Consider the following 22,264-nt stretch of genomic DNA (forward strand, 5'->3'; position numbering starts at 1 on the left):
GTAATAATTCAGTCGAGAAACGGTTGATATTTGCCTCTTGCAGATGAATTTTTTTAATGAATTCTTATGTGGGTTTTTGAATCTGGGTTTTTTGTTTCTCAATTTGAATAATCTCGCTGAAGATTCTAAGTAATTTTTATCTGTGTTTTGTGTGTTTGAAGAATATGGGTTATTTTTAATTTCTTTGAGTTTGAGATTTTTTTAAAATATGTTTTTAGTGATTTATATCTATTTCTAGTTATTTGATTGTGCCTTTGAGTATGTTTGAAACAATTTAGAAACCCGTAAGATAGATTTATAAGGATCTATTTTTCGATATTAACACAAGGCCTCACCATTTTTTGGTAGACAAAAATCTTGATTCAACAGGAAAAGTTCAGGTAGGATTCACCCATTAATCTTTTTGGACAATCCATGAATTTTACGGTTGAATATTGATTCACATATAGAGACAAAATTGAAGGGTCTACCAGATTAGAGAGATTGTGTAGCATTTAGAAACACAAAGATAACTCCTACAAACTAGCTAGGTTTATTTACTTTCATATGACTATATTTCAAGTAAATATGAGTTAACACATAGACAGGTTTTCCACGAACTGCAATAGACAACCTACAAAACTAGCATTTCACACCCCTCTTGACGTATTAATCCAATAAATGAAGTTTGACCCACATAATTATAAACCTGAATTCAGTAAATATATGGAACATTTATATGTCTCCGATTGCATAAAATAGCTTAAACTCGTAAGATACTAAGTTTGTTTTTGAAGAGGAAAGATAATTTTCATTGATAGAAATCCATAGGTCCAGCAATCAACATTAAAGGAAAAAAAAACAATTAATCAAATAAAATTCTTCTACAATATAACTATCAATAAAACGAACCAAATTTCACAATATATCATAACATTTCTATTTCTTAATGTATCATGCAACATATTAGGGTTGTGCACCAGCCCAAATCTGACCACACTAGGACCAAAATCCATTATGCTATGTTTAGGAATGAGCATTTCATTTCTAAATGTGAAATTAGGCCAAATGACATGTTTGGGAAATCCATAAATTTGGAATTGGAATTGGCCCAATTCCAACCAAATTCCAACCTTTATAATAATAGCCCACTTTTAAGAATTCTCAAATTCCATGTGCAAGGGTGTCATTTGCAAATTCTAAACCCTAACTATTTTCTACTTTCCTCTTTAAGTGTTCAACATATTCCTAACTTTCTCCTCAATTATAAAGCCTAGTTTTCTCTCCTCCATTAACGAATCTCTTAGCTTTCTTTTCCTCCATTAATGAATCTCTAGCTTCTAACTATTCAATCTCCTCTTTGTAAATTCTATGGTAAGCCAAACAATGAAGATGGATTTCAAATCCTAAATTTGAAATTCTTAAGTTTACGAAACAATGAATTTGATTTTAGATTCCATGATTTGAGAATACAAATTTCAAATAACTTATTTCAAATGAAATGCTCATTCCCAAACACTACCTTATGAGAATAAATATTTTATATGACTATGGAAAATTAGGGTATGGTTTCGGTTTGATTACTAGTCCCTATCTTATGAGAGGCCTATCATTCTCAGCTAATTTAGAGAAGAAATCTTCTTATTGGACAGTGTAGATTGCATACGATCGAGAATCAATACTGATTGCAAATTTGTATAATAAACACCATCAGTGAACTTTAACTTTGGAAAAAGATCATTAAAACTAAAATCTACATGTTTCCCTATAAAGTTTTGATGATGACAAGCAAACTTAAGTTGTTAATGTCTTTATGTATAGAATGTGTAGATCCGAATGAGAGTTCTTGAGTTGAAACAAGCTAGAACGACTTCCTGAGTTGGAACTAAATAAAGAGACATGTTTATTAAAAGACATGTTTTTGAAAGTGCAAGTTCAAGCCTAAATTATACTCCCTCCGTCCCATAATATAGTGCCTACGTCATTTTTGGTGGGTCAAACTTTAAAATCTTTGACCGAATATTCTCATTTGTATATATAAAAAAACATATTCATGTGGAATCTTGTTAGATTCGTCTCAATGTGTAGTTTCATAATATCAACTTTTTATATTTTTTAATTAATACAGAATTGAAAATATTAAAAGTCAAAGTTACGCCTTGGAGACCGTGTAAAAAAGAAACAAGCACTATATTATGGGACGGAGGGAGTAAGAGGAATTGTTACAAGTTACAAGAAGACCAAGAGCATGAAATAGCCTGTCAAGTTCCTAATTAAGTATTTGTGGTTCAAAGTTCTCAGAGTTTGGAACGAAGTAAAACTGCTGTTTGAAGCTTTCATCAAGAGGAACATGAAGACTAGAAGTTAAGTGTTTCATTTTTCGGATTTCTGTATATAACTAAGAGTTTAGGTAGTATTTGGAAACTAAGAACACATTAATGTATTCCTGCCCCATTACTAGCAAAAGAAAACATAAAGTTTGTGCCATTCGCACTTTGAAAAGGACAAAAAAGGGGACAACTATTTCCCATATTGTGAACCTCAAGCGTACTCGAGAAATGATAAACCTCTAACTGCTAGATGTTTATAAACATCTAGCAGGGGTAAAATTGTCAAGATACATGAAAAAAGTTATCAGTCAAACAAAAAAGTAATCTCGAAAATTGGGCACTGTCAGAAAATTTCGATGCTAATATATGATGTTCATGCTACTACAACTTGTGTTCGTGTAACTATAACTAGTGTTTATGCAACTAAAAATAGTGTTTATGTATAAACAGATAGTGTTCGTATTTTTTTAATTGGACACTGTCAGAAGATTCCGATGCTAATATACAGTGTTCATGCTACTAGAACTAGTGTTCGTGTAACTATAACTAGTGTTTATGCAATTCGCAATAGTGTTTGTGTATAAACAGATAGTGTTCGTATTTTTTTTTTTACATATCTAAATAAGAGATAGAGAAGAGTAAAATAAAAATATGATGAAATTATATCAAGATGGATGTCTATTTGTAGAGAATAAAAATATATGAATATTGGTATATTTTTTATTTTTTTCTAAAATATATTTTTTGAGATATACAAGTTTAAAAAACTGGAAAAAGTAATTTGTTTGGATAAAGAATATAATGACATGTGTACCACTTATATGTTGCCACATGAATGTTAGATGTTTGGCAAACATCTAGCAGTTAGAGGTTTATCATTTCTCATCTAGGAGTTGGGCAGGGAGGAATGATAAACCTCTTTTGCTAGATGTTTGCCAAACATCTAGCATCTATGTGGCAACATATAAGTAGCACACATGTCAGAATATTGTTTGTCCAAAACAAATTACTTTTTACAATTTTTAAACTTGTAAAACTCAAAAAATATATATTGAAAAAAATTAAAAATATACCAATATTCATATATTTTTATTCTCTATAAATAGACATCCATTTTGATATAATTTCATCATATTTTTATTTTACTCTTCTCTATCTCTTATTTAGATTCGTAAAAAAAAAATACGAACACTATCTGTTTATACACAAACACTATTTTTAGTTGCATAAACACTAGTTATAGTTACACGAACACTAGTTGTAGTAGCATGAACACTATATATTAGCATCAGAATTTTCTGACAGTGTCCAAAAAAAAAACGAACACTATCTGTTTATACACAAGCACTATTTGTTAGTTGCATGAACACTAGTTTTAGTTACACGAACACTAGTTTTAGTAGCATGAACACTAGTTTTTAGCATCGGAATTTTCGAGACTACTTTTTGGTTTGACTGACACTTTGCAATTTTCGAAATAACTTTTTGTTTGACTGACAAATGTTTCCCATATATACTGACAATTTTACCCCTGTTAGATGTTTGCAAACATCTAGCAAAAAGAGGTTTATCATTCCTCGTTCGGCAGGAGCTTCTTCGTTGACCTAACATGCCTCCTCATGGTTGCAATTGAACTAATTGGAATATGTTTTAAAATTTGCTAGGCTAATAGCTGCAACTAACGCTTTATTGGATGTGAAGCGATTGAGAAATGATAAAACGCTAGCAGCTATAGACACTTTTGTCTATAGCAAAAGCTAACATCCATGTGGCAACATATCATTAGCACACATGTCACAATATTGTTTATCCAAAACAAATTACTTTTTGCAATTTTTAAACTTGTATATCTCAAGAAATATATTTTAGAAAAAAATAAAAAAAATATACCAATATTCAAATATTTTTATTCTCTACAAATAGACATCTATTTTGATATAATTTCATCATATATTTATTTTACTCTTATCCTTATAACACACTTGTATCTTGTTATTACAATGCACCTATTTTATGTTAACATACACTTGTTTCTTATTACCATACACTTGTTTCTTAATACAATACACTTGTTTCTTATTAAAATACAATTGTTTCTTATAACACACTTGTTTCTTATTATTACAATACACCTGTTTCTCGTTAACATACACTTGTTTCTTGTTAACATACACTTGTTTCTTGTTATTACAATACACCTGTTTCTCGTTAACATACACTTGTTTCCCCATACAATACACTTGTTTCTTGTTAAAATACACTTGTTTCTTGTTAAAATACACTTGTTTCTTTTTAAAATACACTTGTTTCTTATAACAATACACTTGTTTGACGTAAGGTAATTAAAACTGATATATGATGAAATTATATCAAAATGGATGTCTATTTGTAGAGAATAAAAATATTTGAATATTAGTATATTTTTTATTTTTTTCTAAAATATATTTCTTGAGATATACAAGTTTAAAAATTGCAAAAAGTAATTTGTTTTGGATAAACAATATTGTGACATGTGTGCTAATGATATGTTGCCACATGGATGTTAGCTTTTGCTATAGACAAAAGTGTTTATAGCTGCTAGAGTTTTATCACAGCTCGAAGAGATCAACCATTAGCCTAGCAATTTCTAAAACATATCCCAATTAGCTAGCCTAGAAATTGCAGCTTTTAGTCTAGCGTGCCTCCTCATAGGCACTTTAGGCAGGTCAATCATCAAACTTACCCCAAAAAAACAAATATCCCTTTCATGCGCAGCCATAGAATTACAATCATTTCCTCTCAAACACCAATACATCTAATTTTAATCCTAGGTAATTAGAGCAACTCCAATGGGTGACTTTAGGTCCTTGCTTGCAATTTGTTAAAAGTTAGAGCTACTTGCTTTGTTATTGGAGTAAAAAAGAGCTTGTAGCTTGGCAAAACCAAGTAGCTCCACAAAGCAAGTAGCTTTGTTTAATTTTTTGTGGGCCCTACTTATACCTTTCCATCTCACTTTCTAATTTTCATATGTAAATAACATGTGGGACCTACAAAAATTACAAATGGTTGTAGCTTTCCATTGGAAGAGGTTGTAGCTTGAAAATGTTGTAGTTTGGAAATCTTATGTGGCACACAAAACTACAAGTGATTGTAGATTACCATTGTGGATGATCTTACAATTAGGGGTGTGCAAAAATATCCGATCCGAAAATCCGCCGATCGGATCCAAAATTTCGGATATCCGATCCGATTTTAAGATTTCGGATATTTCGGATCGGGTATCCGGAAATAATTTCGCGTTCTCGGATCGGATACTGATCGGGATTTTTCAAAAATGTCAACGGACCCGATCCGAAAATCCGGTGATCCGATCCGAAAATCCGGTATCCGATCCGAAAACCCGGTGATCCGATGCGAAAATTTCGGATCATATTCGGATCACAATGTCCCCGATCTGAAATTTTCGGATCTGATATCCGACATTGAACACTCCTACTTACAATCAAACAAATTCCATTTGTCGTTTTTAACCTTTTGTTATGAATGATGCGTAGTGGGCACTAGCGGTCGTTGGTGATTCACGCAAGTGGAAGACGACGATTCTGTAATGGTAGCTGGTGATTCCATACATTGAGGCTATGTTCAGTTCACTTATTTTTGCTTATTTCAGATCTAATCAGATCAAATCAAATCAGATCAGATCAGATCAAATTAGAAAAAATAAGTTCATATCAGAACAGATCAGATCAGATCAGATCAGATTTAAAACTCATTATTACTATTAAATATCTTTCATTACATATTAGTAAAAATTATAATAATTGAATATTAATAAAGTACTCATTGAGACGAATCAAACAAGACCCCACATGACTATATTTTTTCTTATATATTGAGAAAAATCTAAAAGATAAGATCTTGTAATCAGATTAGATCAGTTTAGATTATATTAGAAAAAATAAGTTCAGATCAGATCAGATAAATTCAGATCATAAAATTTCAGGTGAACTGAACATAGCCTGAATGTGCTCCAATTGTATTCGAATTGGCTAACATATCAAATGAGCTATCATGGGTTAGTGTATTAACATATCAAAGGAGGGATCATGGGTTATGTTGTATTCACTATTTTGATGATGACAAATATTTATCTTCGTTTAATTTAGTTTCTTTTATTTAGTTTGTTTTATTAGATTTAATTATTTAAGTTTATTTGTATGGTAATTTAGGTTTATTATTTTATCTCACAAATAGCGTGTTTAATAACTTATGAAGAATTGATTATGAGCTTAATCAAAAATTAAGTTATCTAACCTATTTGTGTTTTGACTGATATTTATATGATTATATTATGGACTTTAATTTGTGAGAAAAATAGAATCCATAATATTATTGGAAGTTAGTTATGTATGCACAGGAGAAGAAGTAACAAACTGATTTGAAGCTGTTAACTTCCAACGCCTAAAAAGGAGGGTTGTTGAAGTAGTTCCTAGATTTTAGGAACCACAACAACCCACAACAACCTACCTCTTTGATGCGCGAGATTATGGCTGAAGATATGGAACCACAACAACCGCAACTTCTAACGGCTACAAAGTGGATGAAGTGCAACTAAATTTTAGCTCCCACTATGTACGTGTGAAGAAGATCATGGGGCAATCTATTGTCTACATATAGTTGTGTTTTAACGAACTAGAATAGATATGCTTTCAGTTATTCATGTAATATTATTCAACGAAAGTGTATTCGGTTTCTACTCTTCTTTCATTATTATTCATTGTACTAGAGATTAGGTTGTGTGAAACAAACTCTGTAATCATTTGAGAGAATAAGAGAAAAAGAAAGAAAAGACTTCTAGCGAAGTCAAGAGAGAAAGTCACTTGTTCAGGGGGAACAAGGTGACAGGGAACAAATTCCTAGAGGAACTGAGAGGGTCCAATATTAGGTTGTACAAAAGAGAGTCTTTTGGCCTAGTATATTAAAGAGAATTGAGTCAAAATCTCTCGTGGTCAAGGTTTTTCTTCCTATTGGGCCTGGGAAGTTTTCCTTGTAAAAATTCCCGTGTGCTTATTTCTTTTAAGTTTATGTACTTATCTCTTTCTTAGTTAAAGATTGTTTTATTTTCGCAAAAAGATTGAAAATCTCCCCAACTACGATTCACCCCCCTCTTGTAGTTGATCTAGTGTTTGTACTCGACTAACAATTGGTATCAGAGCCCGGTTCCTCCAAGAATCAGTTAACACTGAGGAGCAAGTACCTGGTAATCATGAACACTACGGGAGAAAGACTGGATGAAGGTTACTTAACTCAACGCCCACCTATGTTCAATGAAAAGCACTATCCATACTGGAAGAATCGTATGGAAATCTTCATTAAGGCTAAAAATTATCAAGTTTGGGGAGTGATAGAAATTGGTGATTTTGAAGTCATTGAGAAAAATGAAAAAGGCGAGACCATCCCCAAACCACTCTAAAATATGATAAAGATGACTTCGACAAGATGGAGATGAACAACTTAGCCAAGAAGATTCTCCACTGTGGTCTTGGTCCCCATGAACACAATAGAATCATGGGATGCAAACGGCCAAGCAGATGTGGGAACTTCTACAGGTTACCACGAAGGAACAAGCGAAGTCAAAAGATCGAAGATAGATATGCTCATGCACGGTATGAGTTGTTCCAATGAAGCCTAAGGAGTCAGTTCATGATATGCTCACTAGGTTCTCCAATATTATCAATGAGCTTGACTCCCTAGGAAAGACTATTACTCCAGAGGAACAAGTACGGAAAGTACTTAGGAGTCTCCCGCAGGATGAGAAATGGATGGCAAAGTACAGCTCTGCAAGAAACCAAAGATTTCACCACCTTCAATATTGAACAACTTGCAGGTTCCTTGTTGACTCATGAGCTACATCTGGGAACTCATAAGGTTGATCCTAGTAGACCTAAAGCTTTGGCTCTCAAATCGGAAAAACAAGATAATTCAGAAACTGACAGCATTAATTGTGAAAAAGTTTAAGAAATTCTTTAACAAGAATTATAAAGGGAAAAACACGAAAAAGCCTGCAAAGCTAAGCTGTCATAAGTGTGGAAATCCTGACACTTTATAAAGGAATGTCCACTTTGGGAAAATGACAAGGTAAAGGAAAATACAAGGAGAAAGGAAAGGAACAACATAAACCTTTCTCAAAAGTTGAATGAGAAGGGTCCATGGTTGCGCCTGGGGAGAATCAGACTCTGACGAGGAGCAGGAACAACCTAAGAGGAAACAACTCATTTATGTCTCATGGCGAAGACAGATGATGAAGACGATTGCCAAGCAATAAGGTACGCATTAATGTGATTGAAGAAGAGTTAAAAGAACTTTCAAAGAATCAACTAATAAAACTTCTTTTGGAAACTTTGGATGACTACAAGGCAATCTGTATTAGAGAAGAAAATATGGAGAAGGCCTTCGAAGTCAACAAAGAACATTCAAATTGGTTTAAAACAGTAATATGAAACGTTCTTTTAACCAAACATGATGTGATTTGCATACAACTAAAAGTTTGAATATCGACTTATATAAAATTGTCATATTCCAAATTGTCGAATATATTAGTAAGTACACATATACCGATATCAAATTCATAACGTTTTTGGGAAGTACAACCATTTTTTTCGAGGCCAATGTCGGACTACACTTATTTGCCACGTCAATTTTGACCGAACTCGTAAAATTATTTGGCTAAAACTTGACATGAAACTCCATCTTTTCCCGAACAAATGCAAGAATGTGACTAACTTCTATCCGAACCAATGCTATTATTGTCGAGCTTATGTAATTTTTGTCAATAACTGAAATAACCTGAAACAAAACTGAAAATAACTGCAACGTGTTTTAACTGCTATGGATTCAACCGTTGCTTGGTTTACTGTTCAGATAAAAACTAGTTTAAACTGCAACTGAATTGAACTAAAACTGGAAAAGAAATAACTAAATTAAACTGAAAAGTTTATTAACTAAACTGTTAATAATTTTAATAGTTGTAAACTAACTGTTTGGATATAATCATAACAGAACTATTAAACTGAATTGACACCTCTACATGCATATATAAAAGGGATATGCTCTTAGATCATTGCTAACAAGAAGGTTCCAACTTCCACCCCTTCAATAAAAACGAAAGTTTAAAAGGTTTCAAGCTTCAAGTTCCGAGACTAACTGTCAAAGAAAAAAAAAAGCTTATTTCCGCTTGACGAGGGTTAGAAACAACTGAGTTCCTTGCTTATGGCATGCATTGAACCTCTCAGAGAATTCCATAGTCTTCTGGGAAAACCTATCAAACAGTTCATCCATAATATCGACGCCAAAGTGATTTGACAAAATTCCTTCCATTCCAGCTCTTAAGTGTCTAGCTATTGCGTTACCAGAAACTGAAGTGTTAAGACTATCCTCCGTTGATTTTACTGCTGAAGCTGGGTTAGTTAACTCCATTTTCTCTATACTGAATCGCCCGTTCTTCTCTACTAACGCTTCCATCTCCTTTGGTGCAACACCATAGATTGGCAAGTTGAAGGAGTCTACTTGTCCCTGACTAATAACTCCCTGAAAATCATGGGGAATGGGAAGGAAACAAAACGCAATAAAATTAATAATAATTTTGGTCAACTAGTTGTTACTATCTCCGTTCTTAAATATGAAGGCGCCATTGCAATGTGGTCAAACTTTGATTGTTGATTATTCTTAGTAGAGATTTCGCACTAGTTCTTACACATAAAATGGCAAGTCACTTTGAAGGCATCAATCCAAAAGTTGGATCGCTGAAAGTTGTGAGGGAAGGAATAGAAAGACAAAGGAACGAGGACATTATAAGGCGTTCTATTTATCAAGGTTAAATTTTGACGTGAATTACTTTTAAGTATTTATATAAACTATGTCATGTATGGCATATATTTTATCAATCTTATCGGCATCACAATACTTACCTATTGCAATATATTATAGGGTTTTTTGTCAGAAAGGACCTAATAAAATACATGTTTTGTGGGGAAGGACCTAATAAAATTTTTTTTGTCAAAAAGGACCTAATAAAATACTTTCGATTGTGAACAGGAACCACTTTATGAATTTCCGGCCAAATTTACCATTTACCGGCGTTGACCCTTTTTTTACCCTTAGTTAAGTCTTTAATGTTCTGTTTCTATTACCGTAAAATTAGGAGGAGAAGAGAAATTACAGTAAAATTAAGAACCCTAATTTGCGTTTTTGGGAAAAACGTATAATAGGAGCCCTAAATTTCAAAAACCCTTAAACATTGAGAGAGTAAAAACTGAAGAGCAAAACATAGCTTGGATTTGATGAAGGTTGCAGGATAAGATCGAATAAGTTGTACTTCACTTCAATGGAGATTGCGCTGTTGGGAGAAAAGTGTGAGAATTCAATATGTTTGGGTCAGTTAAAATAGGAATTGAACATTAAAGAGTCAACTAGGGGTAAACAAAAGGGTCAACGCCGGTAAATGGTAAATTTGGCCGGAAATTCATAAAGTGGTTCCTGTTCACAATCGGAAGTATTTTATTAGGTCCTTTTTGACAAAAAAATTTTTATTAGGTCCTTCCCCACAAAACTTGTATTTTATTAGGTCCTTTCTGACAAAAAACCCATTATTATACTAGCATTTTTTGCACACCATGCGTGCTTGGACTTTTTTCAAGACATAAACTCGTTTTTTTCGACGTAAGTAAAAGTCAAAATTTGTACATTAGAAATATACGAAGTATAATTGTTTTTAGTTACAAAATTTAATTGGTTTAGGGCCTGTACTCCCCAGCTTAAGTTCAGTTCAGTTCCATTCTTTTTATAACCATTTTGTTAAATATTATTATTATATTAGTATAATTTATTTTACTAATTACTCTTATTATTATTTATTTTTATATCATTTTTATTAAGTATTATCATCATCATTATTATTATTATTATTATTATTATTATTTCTGTATATTATTTTGTTTATTATAGCTTTACTCATTATTATTACTATTATCAGGAGGAACATGGTTAAGGTCAAAAGCACAAATAAACCCACGATTATTATCCCATAAATCAATCAAATCGCGTCAAAGCGGTTTATGATGCAATTTTGCGCGATCCGACCCAATCATTATTTTTATTACTAAATATTTTTAAATTATTAAATCTAATTATTAAAATAGTAATATTAATTTACTTCTTAGATACTATTGTTATTTTATAATCATCATCAAGTATCAATATAATAATACAAATAATATAACATAATAATTATTAATTATCATTATTATCATCAATTATTATTATTAATAATTTATGAATATTAATATTATTTATTTATAACTATCATTTAAAAATATCCAAAATACTACTCTTATTTTATTCATTATTAACTATTCATTATTATTACTTATTATTATAATTGTTTAAAATTTATATTATTATTGCTTAAATATTATTGATATATTTATTACATTTAATTTAATTCAATTCAGTTTAATTCAATTCAATTTAATTCAATTCAGTTCAGTTTAGCTGTTTTATGTCGAAGAGAACATGCCCTTAGTCTCTGTCACTTAAGTCTCTCACCAATAATTTTTTTTTTTACTTTTCAATGTTAAATTCTATGAATAAAATAGAAATTTTATTGAATTTTAATGATTTATAATATTATAATTTTTTAGTTGATAATTTTTGAATTAAATACACTACTTCATATACCGTGAAGAAAGTGGACACTTTGATTTCAAGTCAATTTTTTGTGAATATGTATTGACGTTGTAGTGTATTGGTTGTAGTTTGTAAGTTAATTTTTTGATTTTTTTTTTTAAAGTTTTCTCATTTGAGTGATTTGTAGAATGTAAATTATGCAATTTTATGATTTTAGTTGACTTGTGGGTGATTGTTATAATTTTATTTCCAATATTTTTGTTTGAAGTCCCTTTTATTTTGTAAGTGAATTTGTAATTTAGAAAGGAAAGGGCCCGAGTAATAGCTCCCCTTCCCTTGTACTACCTCCGTTTCAAATTAATTTTTACACTTTGACATTTTACACTATTCACAAATTGCACTTTGACCCTCGTTTGTGATTTATACGTGAATAAAAACATAGTCATGTGGGATCTTGTTAGATCGTATTAGTATGTATTTTATTAATATGTACTTTTTATAATTTTTACAAATACAAAACTAAAAATATATGTCCTCAAAGTTTTGCATTGGCATGCGTGAAAAATGTAAGTATCACAATCAATTTGAAACAGAGGTAGTATAATAAAAATAATACCAAAGCAATAAATTGCACTTACCGTTTTAACCATATCTAGTAAGGAAGCCCCCAAGAGATCAAACATGATACCAGCAGGAACCTGGGAATGAGTCACAGTTTCATCAGGAACACATGGCATAATGAGCACCATCATCCCTCCAACTACAAGCTCTCTTGCTCTTCCGTCCAAGAACAACTCCATATCTTTAAAAAACTGCCTACAGTACGCATCCACAACACCCTGTGGTGCACCAGTGTAATGGATTCTTCCTCCGTTCCACGCCTCAGAATCCATGTTAACTAACTCCTCAGGTGCCTTGGACAACCATTGTAGAGCATAAGACGAGTGGATAAAGTGGAGGGAGGCATCTGGGAAGAGACGGCCATAGAAGGAACCCGGCACAGCAGCTGAGAAGTAGGCACGGTTTGAAGGCAGGGAGGTGAAGAGGGTGTTGAAATCGTTGCCTGTGTGGTCGTTGAAAAACACTTGAAATTGTGGGCTTTGGGAATGAATTTTTGATTTGGCCTCAATGGTGTCTATGACATTTTGCATTGCTGTGAATGTATTTGGACCCACCGAGCAGCCCAAGTCAGCTATACATATTGTCGAGGTTGCTGATGCTGGTGCTGTGGAAGTGGTTGACATTAGAAATTTCTGGGCATCGAATTTATCGGTGATCGCGGAGCAAATTAGACCTTGTGCTACACTTGACGCTGCTTTCTGTGTCGTTTTTCAGAGATTATTGTATTAGAAATGATGGTATATGCAATTTTTTCCATGAAAAGTGACCAACTTCACTAATCAAATTTGAATTTTCATAAGACTACTATACATATGCAGCAAGTATGCTATATTCATGATGAGCAGTCACGGTATTAGCTGCCTTAATTGGATATGATTCATGCCATAGATCATATATTCTCAGTATCCAGAATAAAAAGGAAATCAAATAAAATGGAATAAAAATTTCCCAAGCCATAGATCATGAATAAATTCATTTGCAGCACTAGTATACATAAAAATGAAAAAAAAATGTTGGAAATTATGAGGATCAAATAGAGAGAAAAAATTACAAACCTGGAAGCTAGAGTTTTTGGTGTAGCTGAAAGTTCCATCTCCTCCCTTCATTGGATATGATTCATTCCCCATGGCTGTCTCGGTGAAGCGCTATCTCTCTCTCTCTCTTTCCTCTCTTTCTCGCTCTAGAGTTGAATGCTGTTTCAATTAGTAAATTGCTTTCTTTGAGAAGAACTAGTCCCTTACTCATCTCGCCTTTAAATGGGCTTGTAAGTTGTACTCCTATATCATAAAAGTACTACCCCATTTTGTTTTAATTGTTACATTTTTTTCCTTTTCTATTTAATTACTTTTTTCGAGTTGAAATAAGTTAAACACTACTCTTAAAAAAATCTCATATAAAAGAGAGAAGTGTTTCACTTCTCTCAAGACTGATGGTGTGTTACATTTTCCCATTGCATCAACTTTTTATACTTTTCTTTCTCATATTCCCCACCACCTATTTTGATAATCCATCCAAAATCTTCTCACTTATCCTACTTTTTTGAATAATATTTTAATGATTCTTTTACATTTTTCAAAACCAAATATTTTTTGGCTGAACTTATATTTGTCGCCTCAAAAGTACTTAAAATCTCCCCAAAAAAAGTTGAAATTACATTTATAACCTTTTCTTTCTTCAACCACCACCCCCACCACCAGCCATCTCCATCCACCTCCTACCACAACCACCACCATTGGCACAACCACCAGCCCCACCTCTAGTCCTCTTTGCCATATCTCTTTCCTCTATTTTCTTAAACACAACCACCAAAATGCCACCACCAAGTCTGTCGCAGCGCACCACCACAACACCACTCCTCAACCACCACCAGCAAATCTAGCCGCACCACCAAGAACACCACTCCTCAACCACTCCCTCATCGGCCCCCCCGCAAAATTCACTTCTCTCGCCCCTATTTTCTCACTCCTCCTTATGAATCCCTGTGACCCCACACTAACACACCACTGCCCCTTTGCCAAAGGCACGTCTTGTCGTTGAGAGACCACCAACAACCGACGTAGATTTCCATGGGCTTAAAAGCAAAAAAAATTTGTTACTTGGGTAATTAGGAGGAACGTCTGGCTAGGACGTTCATTCCTCCCATGGCCCCAGTATAAAAAAAATATTCGATTTCAAGGGTGTAAAGGAGGTGGCTATTGGCGGTGGTGGCTGATGGTTCAGGTGGTGGTTGTTGGTGTAGGTGGTGGAAAAAAGAGAAAGGCCAAAATAGTCTATTAAAAGTGGACCTGGGACGATTTTAAGTAATTTTGGGACGACGTTTAACAATACTCATTCTTTGGTTGTACTTTTACTTTTTGCAAAATTTCTAGTTCTTCCCTAAAGTGAAGTGTGACAATAAAAGAAAATGGATGGAGTATAAGGAAGGAAGGGATGATTTTGATGTCCTCTCCAAATTACATATATTCTTAAGTAAGATAATATCATACTTTTATCAATTTTTTTGAATAACAAAAAAAAAATCAAATTACATGATAGCTTTATCAAATCCAAAGGAAATTTCTCAACTTCATTAACATCAGTTTTTAGTTAAAAACAAAGATTTGAATAGATGTAATTAACAATTTTTTAGTTAAAAATCAAATTATGTGGCATCGCGTGCATATATGTTTAAAATGCATTGAAAAATAAACAGCACACCACCATATGTCACCTATCATCTCTCTCTCAAGCGCTGACTTGGCGCTATTGTCATCCATAAAGTGACATCTCTTCGCCGCCATGTGTCATCTCATTGTACTTGACCCAAAAAGTCGTGCAATTACTGTCAATCTCTAATCGTTCGTTTTAAGATATCATCATTTTACCACTAAGTCACATCACATTTTAATCATAATATAAATCAAGTTACTAAGGGCCCGTTCGGTATTACTGTGGTTTTCTGTTTTTTGATTTTTTGATTTTCAAAGTCATATGATATATGTCCTATAATGAATAAAAGATTAGTCAGACTTATGGGGAACATGATGATTTTGAAAATTGACAACTAAAAAGTGAAAACTACTTTTTCAGGTTTTCTGTTTTTGGTTTTTAGTTTTCAAAACAACTGAAAACTAAAAACAAAAAACGATAACGAACGGTCCCTAAGATGTTACCTAATTAAAGAAAAATCATAGCCCAACACATAGTATTGTGGGCATCCCTTGGGCACACAAACTGGTTTCAGTTAAAAAGTTGATTTTTATGTATGTGATTTTAATTAGAAAGGTTCACCCAAATATGTAATGAGCTTATGTACGGTGGAACTTATATTATTTAATTAACAAAATTAAATCTTAAAATTTTGTGACATGGCACTCTTAGGTGACTCTCTATATACTCTTAAAAAGTTGAAGATCTCTAAACACTCTCGAAAATTTTATTCTTTATGTGTAGCTTTTGAATTTCATGCATTGCACAAGTTATTTGTATTGTTCTACATTTATATTTATAAAATTTTAACACTCTAATTCTACAATAATTCTTATATTTTTAAATATATAGTCTCCTATTTCTACTGTAATTTTTATTTTTTAAATACAATATTATACTATTTTTACTATATTTTTTCTTTTGTAAACTTTAGTATATTCTTGTAATATATCTTTATTTTTATATGCTTCTATGCACAATTATAGAACTGTATTTTGAAGGATCTTGTTTAGAAATATATTTTGAGCACTTCGCAATCATATAAAGTTTATAATATTTTAAATTATGCTGAAAAAGCTAAAATAAATTTACATTGTGTATAACATTTTGAGTTGTTATTCAAAATCAAACTCAACTTTCTGTTCTCTAAAACTCTATGTAGTATTTTTGGCCTCTATATAATTCTATTGTTTAAATTCTTATTTTGGATAAATTGTCAAAGCAAACCTCTTATATACGTCTTTTTACGAGAAAGAACGCTTTATGATATTTCTGACAACTTAGGAGCTTAAAAATTTTAATTTTGCAAGATACAACCTTACCTTATTTTCAAGTACACACATTTGACCCACCAATGTAACTTTCAAGTTTTATTTATCACTTTTTTTACCTATACCGCATGTGCATCAGTTTTCTCTTTTCCCACTTTTTCCTTTTCCCATTTTTCCCTATGCAAAGCACGTGTAGAGTGCATGTGTGATTTAAGTGGGTCAACGCTAAATGTATGGGTCAATGCCAAAAAAATAGAGTAAGATTATTGTTTCTCGCAAAAAAATATATAATTTTAAGGTGTTCAGTTGTCAAAAAGAATATAAAACGTTGTTTCTAGTATACAAAAATGTTTATTCTAAAAAAATATAATTTTAAGGTGTTCAGTTGTCAAAAAGAATATAAAACGTTGTTTCTGGTATACAAAAATGTTTATTCTAACAAAATTTCTTTTTCCTTTATATTTGTGACATGACAATCCTAGGTGTCACCAGTATACTCTCAAAGAAAATTCCTTTATATAAGCATACATAGATTTTATGTTAGATCGATCAAAGTCTCACACAGTTAATTACTCGATCGAGCTTAACAAGCATGTGTTTTCTTAGGAAAGGGTAGGTTGGGAATGTGAAATCTCCACTATCAAAGTATCCATAGTGGACTTTGATTTCACAAACTTGAGTTTGTAAGATACAAGTTTTACCACTATACCAAGTCTTACTGTGGTGGTTCCACAACCTACAATAATGTGTGTGTTTCTACAATGTCCTACATCTAAGACTTGCTAAAACAAAAAGCTTTATTCCTCAAAGATGTGTTCTTAATTATTAAAGATGCATTTTGTTCTACTTAAAGAACATTCGTCTTAGGTCTAATACATTCAAATAAGTTAGATAAGCTTTAATACCAATAAACTCTAAAAAAATCATGTTAGGAGTTTTAAAGTGAAAAGAAAGCACCATATGGTTGACCTTGATTTGAGTTGAGCCTAAACGAACATTGACAGGCCTCGATCAGATAGTTTAATTCGAGTTTGAGCTTGAATCTGAAATCACCTCAAACTTCAAATTTTTGTGTGAGCTCGCTTGATAAGAATACTTCAAGTTCGACTTGTATTTGGTTCAACAAACCATGTTCCAACATTAAGCATAAGGGTAATCTAAGGACTACATATAAGCATTAAATACATTTCTTTAAATGAAAACAGTTTAATAATTCAAGATACAATTTCACATCAACTAATGTAATAAATGCTTGATTCAATATTTATACGTATATCATTTTCCTTTTACTTATTTCATAACAAATGAAGTACTCCCTCCGTCCCAAAATATAGTTCTCATTTCCCTTTTTTCACAGTAATTTATGTAAGTAGAATATAAGAGGAATAGTAAAGATTTTTATTTATTTAAATAAATGTTGTATGGGGAAAGATGATTTTAGGAGAGAGAGTGGAGAATAATTGGTGAAAGAGCATTAATTGTAACATTTTGGTTGAATAAATAAAGGAAAAAACAAATTTCAAGAAGCAAATAAATGATGGGACACGTTCTTTCTAGACAAATTACAAAAAAAAATATGGAACTAAATATGGAAATGGGAACTATATTTTGGGACACTCATAATAGAAATAAAAACTATATTTTGGGACGGAGGGAGTATAATATAATACTAGTGATATTACTACACTCAACCACAATAGTACTCAAACATGGGTGACTCATGTTTATAATCACCTGTTTAATGTAATTAAATTGGAAAGTTAGGTACAGTATATGATTTCCTTGCGTTGCACGAGGTGACGAGGGTATTGGAAAGTGACTTGTACTCTAGTAATTTGATGATTTAAGTTTGGGTAGTTTTGTCTGTCAAACATAAGAAAAAAATCGATGAAAGATAAGAAGTCCCTCGCGTTGCACGCGTGTACATTGCATTTCGTTTTCCCGAAGTATATGTGTCAATCAATGTCCTATCTTATTTTAGCGGTGGTTCTACTTCTAAAAGCATTAATATCTTTGCTCATAATTAGAGATGACAATGACTAGGATTTGGACAGAGTCTTCTAGAATTCATATCCAGATCCGTTTTAGGCAAAGATTTATATCCTATCCGGATCCACTGGGTAATAAAAATGAAGATCCAGATCCGTATGGATCCTATGGATCCGGGTCCTAAACGGATCCAAAACGGATCATTGCCTATTGTCTTCAAACTAACCCAGTTTTTACAATGATTAAAGATTTTGAATAATAAAGTCATCTAATATCAACCAAAAAATACATTTAATATTTGAAAAATAACCATTGTAACTACTTACAAGTACGCAATTATCAAATTGTAGATTAGTTATCAACCCAATTTTCGAACTTAATTATCCTGTAAATTTGCACAAAAATCACACATTAATTAGAATAATAATCCGAAATTCAAGCGAAAATCCGTTTTACATATACTAACTAATATTATAATATTATCAAAATATAATATTAAATTATAATAATATTATAAAAATGGGTAAACGGATCTGAATCTGGGTAGTAATTTAGGACCCGGTCCAAATCCATTTTTTTCAAGGAGGATCCATAGGGTCCAAAATTTGACGATCCAGATCCGTTAACAATGGATCTGGATCCACGAATCTGGGTAGGGTCCATTACCCAATGTCATCTCTACTCATAATACTGATTGGTTGATTTCCTTTCTCCAACACTAACGTTTTTATTTTGAAGGGACTCCAACACTATATTTTCATGGAATGACGTGGTAATACTTTCTATCAAAGTAGAAAATAGTTCTATATTGGTTTATGCAGTGTTGTGAAGAGAAATGATAAACATCTAATTGCTAGATGTTTGCCAAACATCTAACATTAATGTGGCAACATGTGAGTGGTACACATGTCACTATATTGTTTATCCAAACAAATTACTTTTTCCAATTTTTTAAACTTGTATATCTCAAAAATATATTTTAGAAAAAAATAAAAAATATACCAATATTCATATATTTTTATTCTCTACAAATAGACATCCATCTTGATATAATTTCATCATATTTTTATTTTACTCTTCTCTATCTCTTATTTAGATATGTAAAAAAAAAAATACGAACACTATCTGTTTATACACAAACACTAGTGTGAGTTGCATAAACACTAGTTATAGTTACACGAACACTAGTTCTAGTAGCATGAACACTGTATATTAGCATCGGAATCTTCTGACAGTGTCCAATTAAAAAAATACGAACACTATCTGTTTATACATAAACACTATTTTTAGTTGCATAAACACTAGTTATAGTTACACGAACACAAGTTGTAGTAGCATGAACATCATATATTAGCATCGAAATTTTCTGACAGTGCCCAATTTTCGAGATTACTTTTTTATTTGACTGATAACTTTTTTTTATGTATATTGACAATTTTACCCCTGCTAGATGTTTATAAACATCTAGCAATTAGATGTTTATCATTTCTCGTGTTGTGAATAGCAAACTTTGTTAAAATTGGAAAAGAAACGGAAAAGAGGATATTAGTGGAAAAAATTCTTATATCTTACTTAGTAATAGAATTCGAAAAGCAATTACAAAATGGGAAGAAAAGTTGGCAGAAAAATATGATGCGGTCCTCTTGTGGACCGCATTAGATTAAAAAACCGTCGCAGTTTTTAAAAAATCTGATGCGATTTGTTGGACCGCATCAGAAAATCAAGTATATTAAAAAGCCCAAAACACGCGTGGCCCAATTTTTGTGTGGCCCAGTTTTTGTGTTGCCCAGTTTCTTTGAGCGAGCTCAATTCATCGTACTTAGAAAAGACATGCGTGGCTAATTCAATCTGTTCTCCCAGACTCCCACTCACCCTCCATCTTCCTTCTCTTGCATTTCAGTCTTCCCTCTCTTATGAAATCCTAAAATCCCAGCCACCAATCTCTCCTCCCTCTCTCAAACACCACTCTCATTTTCCTCTTTCAAACGCCACTCTCACTTCCCTCTTTCAAACGCCACTCTCACTTCCCTCTTTCATCCCAACCTCTAATTCTATGAAAATGGATTTCCTCGTCATTTTCGCGAACAAAGTTGTTACATACAATTCCTCGTCATCTTCGTCGTCTCCGGCAAGTATAGACAATTCCTCGTCATTTTTCGAGAACGAAGTTGCGCAAGTGAACTGGACGATTTTAGGGTTCCGGCAAGTCTTTTAGTAATATTTAGGGTTCTTTGTGTCGATTTTTAACATTTGAATGATAGTTAGATCTAGTTTTTTTTTTCGTAATTTTTGTTTAATTTTCTGTAATTTATATTTTAGTTAGATCTAGTTCGTTTTTTTTTGTAATTTTCGTTCACTTTATATACATTTTTTTGTTTCTTTTCGTTAGATCTGATTTTTTTGTTAGTTTATATACGTGTTTTCGTTTGTACTTTTTAGTTAGATCTGATTCTTTTTTTCGTTTTTTTTTAACTTTGTTTTTTTTCATTGTCGAACTGGAAATTTTGGTATATATTTTTTGGTATGTATATGTATATAATATATATACATTTTCTGGAAACTAGAAATTGGTAAATTGATATGTATTACTGTATATATATGTATATTTGGTTTTTTTTAAAATATATATATACAATTTCTACTGTACAAGCCAATAATTGGAATCAAGTTTTTTTGGTTCGTACTTTTGGGGACCTTGGAAAGATAGTGCAGATCTGCTACTTTTTTTTAGACAAATTTGAAGAATTTGATGCGGTTTTTAGCTTAAAACCACATCAGTTAATTAACGCGATTAAGTGATGCGATTTTAAGCCAAAACTACATTAGTAAATCATTTTCTGATGCGGTTTTGGACCACATCGGAAAATGTTTGTAAGCTGCTGCGAACTCACCTGATGCGGACCAAAACCACATCAGAAAGGCCAGTTTTGACCGCATCAGGGAGGGTTTTTTCCACTAGTGGAAATAAAGACATATTGATCGAGCATTTTATCAGTACTAAATTTGGTAGATTTTATATATGTGTGTCTAATCGAGCATATAAATTTAGTCGAATTTTTTAATAAGAATAATATAAAATTTTGGTTATTCACTCGCAATAATACAAACTTTTGATTATTATGTAATAATATAAACTTTACATCAAAATTCCTCCAGTAGGGCAATACCGGTTGTTAATTGTAGGAGGTAAACAAGCTGGCGTGGCACTCTCTAGGACCCGTGTCTCTTTTTTATTGGTTGATTTTTTAAAAATTTTATTTAAATTTGAAAAAAAAATAAGGAATTTTTTCCTTCTCCCTCACCCACCCCACCCCCGACCCTGCCCAGCCTTCCCTCAACCAATCTCTCTCTTCGTCCTCCCCCTAGCACCTCCAGAGAAGCCTTCCCCCATCCCGAAACCACAACCGCCACCAACCTTCACGTTTTCTGCCGCCAAACCCAGAGTTTTTACCAGCAACCTCCTCTCTCACCACTTCCTCCCTCGTTAGAGTCGCTGCCACCATCTCTACCCTTATCAAAGTCGCACGTCCCTTCCTGAAATTGAAACCTTAGAACAAAGAATTTCAAGTTTAGGTTGAAAAAGTCGGATCTAAAGCAAAAATGGTGAAAGATGGAAGGTAAGTGCAGTGATGGTTATAGGTTGGGTTGGGTGGGTCTGAATTGGGTGGTTATCGTGGGTTTTCGATCTGGGTGGTGGTGAGAGGGTGGTTACGGGGTGGGATT

General features: G+C 32.6%; 1 protein-coding gene across 1 annotated transcript; it reads right to left on the reverse strand.

The window, feature by feature from the left end:
• Positions 1-9,264: 9,264 nt before the first annotated feature.
• On the reverse strand, positions 9,265-13,860 carry LOC104886570 (loganic acid O-methyltransferase). The gene is made up of 3 exons (XM_010671022.4): positions 13,649-13,860; positions 12,611-13,291; positions 9,265-9,875 (listed from the first exon to the last, which is right to left on the reverse strand). Exons 1-3 carry the CDS (start codon positions 13,718-13,720, stop codon positions 9,513-9,515), a joined length of 1,116 nt encoding a protein of 371 aa, XP_010669324.1. The 5' UTR covers positions 13,721-13,860; the 3' UTR covers positions 9,265-9,512.
• Positions 13,861-22,264: the final 8,404 nt, after the last annotated feature.

The sequence above is a fragment of the Beta vulgaris genome, chromosome 2, assembly GCF_026745355.1.
Source record: "Beta vulgaris subsp. vulgaris cultivar EL10 chromosome 2, EL10.2, whole genome shotgun sequence".
In the NCBI taxonomy this organism is placed as follows: Eukaryota; Viridiplantae; Streptophyta; class Magnoliopsida; order Caryophyllales; family Amaranthaceae; genus Beta; species Beta vulgaris.

Excerpts from the sequence above, each read along its gene's own strand:
- LOC104886570 (XM_010671022.4), bottom strand. The coding sequence starts at position 13,720 with ATGGGGAATGAATCATATCCAATGAAGGGAGGAGATGGAACTTTCAGC. Across the intron at positions 13,292-13,648 it reads CCAAAAACTCTAGCTTCCAG|AAAGCAGCGTCAAGTGTAGC; the intron begins GTTTGTAATTTT and ends AAAACGACACAG. Across the intron at positions 9,876-12,610 it reads TACTAGATATGGTTAAAACG|GGAGTTATTAGTCAGGGACA; the intron begins GTAAGTGCAATT and ends CATGATTTTCAG.